Source organism: Acanthamoeba castellanii, assembly GCF_000313135.1.
Source record: "Acanthamoeba castellanii str. Neff unplaced genomic scaffold scf7180000084713, whole genome shotgun sequence".
In the NCBI taxonomy this organism is placed as follows: domain Eukaryota; phylum Discosea; order Longamoebia; family Acanthamoebidae; genus Acanthamoeba; species Acanthamoeba castellanii.
The window spans coordinates 4743-7081 of record NW_004457429.1 but is presented as its reverse complement, the minus strand read 5'-3'; the positions used below and the strand labels follow the sequence as shown (position 1 = coordinate 7081).

The 2339-nt window shown below is 46.8% G+C and overlaps 1 protein-coding gene across 1 annotated transcript; it reads left to right on the top strand.

Annotated features, from left to right (window-relative positions):
• Window positions 1–1765: 1765 nt before the first annotated feature.
• On the top strand, window positions 1766–2271 carry ACA1_146250 (uncharacterized protein; the record flags this gene model as incomplete). Its single annotated transcript, XM_004338466.1, has 2 exons — window positions 1766–1958; window positions 2141–2271. The coding sequence occupies 2 exons, from the start codon at window positions 1766–1768 to the stop codon at window positions 2269–2271; spliced, it is 324 nt and encodes a 107-aa protein (XP_004338514.1).
• Between the last annotated feature and the right edge of the window lie 68 nt (window positions 2272–2339).

Sequence of the window (2339 nt, the reverse complement as noted above, 5' to 3'; positions counted from 1 at the left end):
GGGCCAGTTGGACATTCTGAAAATAGCTGTATTAGTTTGCAAACTAAGCACCTTTTCTGTTGGCAGTTTACAAACTAAATGTAGTTTGCAAACTACATAATGCCAGAGTTTGAAAACTAAATGTAGTTTGTGAACTACATGATGCCAGAGTTTGAAAACTAAATGTAGTTTGCAAACTACATGATGCTGGAGTTTGAGAAACTCTGTGTTCCTGTTTGCAAACTTGCTGAGTGCACAAACAAAGGGTTAGCAAGTTTCCAAACTTGTTCAGTTGGCCAAGTGAAACTGTGTTGCAAAGTTACAAACTGAGCTTGTGCTTCTTGGCAGTTCACCAACTAACAGGACTTTGCAAACTATGTATTGGTGTAGTTGGAGAAACTCAACATTCCAGTTTTCTGAACTTGTCAAGTCTACAAACTAACATATGAATGATTATTGGAACTTGCTCAGTTGGCCTGTTTAAAGAACTGAGACATTTGCAGCATACACACTGTGTGAAGGCTCAGCATGATCGTGAGGCACACCAAAAGAACATCTGCCTGAAGTTCACACACTGGCTGTGGTGCAATGAGGAGGCTCTGAAAGCTGGCCCAGAGGTTGAGAGGCTTGGGTGGTTGTCCATGGTCAGTTGGTTTGTTTTTCAATGTGCCCAGGAAGAATAACTGAGTGGTTCTGGCAGCAGTGGTGGTGGTGGTGGCAGTGGCGGTGGCGGTGGTGGTGGCAGTGGCGGTGGCGGTGGCGGTGGCGGTGGTGGTGGCGGTGGTGGTGGCGGTGGTGGTGGTGTGCTACCAAACAAAATGAGTGGCGAGTAGTAGCAAGTAGTAGTGAGAAAATAATGTATGTACATCATTGTGGGACAGGTTGCTGTTGAAGGAAGACATCAGACATGAGTGGGTGGCCATCTCTTGTGGGCAGGTTGTTTATTATTCTTGGAGACGTGTGGCTTCCTCCTCGTCCTCAGGTCTGGTTGGTGTGGTGCTACACTATGTGTGCGCCTGCTCTGTGCAAACAGGAAATGAAGAAAAGAAAAATGAGAGAAAATGGCCACTTCTAGATTTGAGGCGAGGTGTAGTGATGATGGATGAAGGCCTGATGATGATGGATGATGATATACATAGAAACAAATAAGGCACTATGGGGGAGGTCACCACCTACACCTGGGCATGTGCTGTGGAGGGGTGGTGTGTGTGTGTGGCTGTTGTGTGGCTGTGCCATTGTGGGGCTAAGTTGGTACCCAGCCCTTGTAATACTATACCAAACACAATCATTAGAGCTGCCATCATGCCACATGAGCACTGCCCAGGCATGCTTGAGGGCCAGCAGTGCCCATCTCCAGGGGTGGTGGCAGTTACAGCCCCCATGCTCTGCTCTCTTCCTGCTCCATGCAAGCATATTTTTCTTCTCCTTCTACTTGCTCCTTTGCCTGCACAGCAGGAACACTTGGTGCATTTGGTTTGCATTTTTTTATTATTATTATTATTATTATTTTTATTCAGTTTCGGTGTCTGGAAAAAACAGGGCAACCATCCTCAAAAATTTCTGGCTTGTGCTTGTTGGACTTCACGCCAAATCCACACTGCTCTGCCCAATTTGCCTCAGCCACCCCCAATGACATCATAGCCATCATGTGAATTCTGGTGCACATGCTCCTCCCTTTTACCCACCTGCCACAACCATTTGGTTGTGTGTCATGTGCAAGGATGGATGATGATGGAGGCTGGTACCATGTGTTTTTGTAGAATTGCAATGACTAATTTCCATGTGAATGGTGCAGCAACTGAGCATCATCATCATCATCATCATCATCATCATCATCATCAAGGAGGGAATGGATACATCACAGGGCAAGGCCCAGCTCATCAGCCAATTGATCTATGAGGGCCAGAACATCACCATCTCCAACAACAGCGCTATGATCATGAAGCTGCTGGACGTCATGCACCCTGCCGCTCACATGGGTTGATTTATATTGCTCAATCACAGGACGAAGAGGTACTCGCCCATTTTCTCTTCTCCATGCGGCCTAATCAATTGGTTCCTTCATTTTGCTTGGCCTCATGCAAATCCTTCTTCTCCAATAATATGGTGGTCAGTGCTGTGATGCTGTTGACAATGTGACAGGACTCATTGCTGATTGAAGGCGTGGCTTTCAAGAAGAAGAAGTGCTTTTCATACACTGGTTTCAAGCAGCAGCCCAAGATCTTGATCCACAACCCCAAGATCTTGCTGCTCAACCTTGAGCTCGAGCTGAAGGCCAATGACAAACGCTGAGCGTCAGGATTGAGGATCCAACAGTGTGATGGGCCTTGTGCGCTACTTTGGACACGTCGTGATCCTGT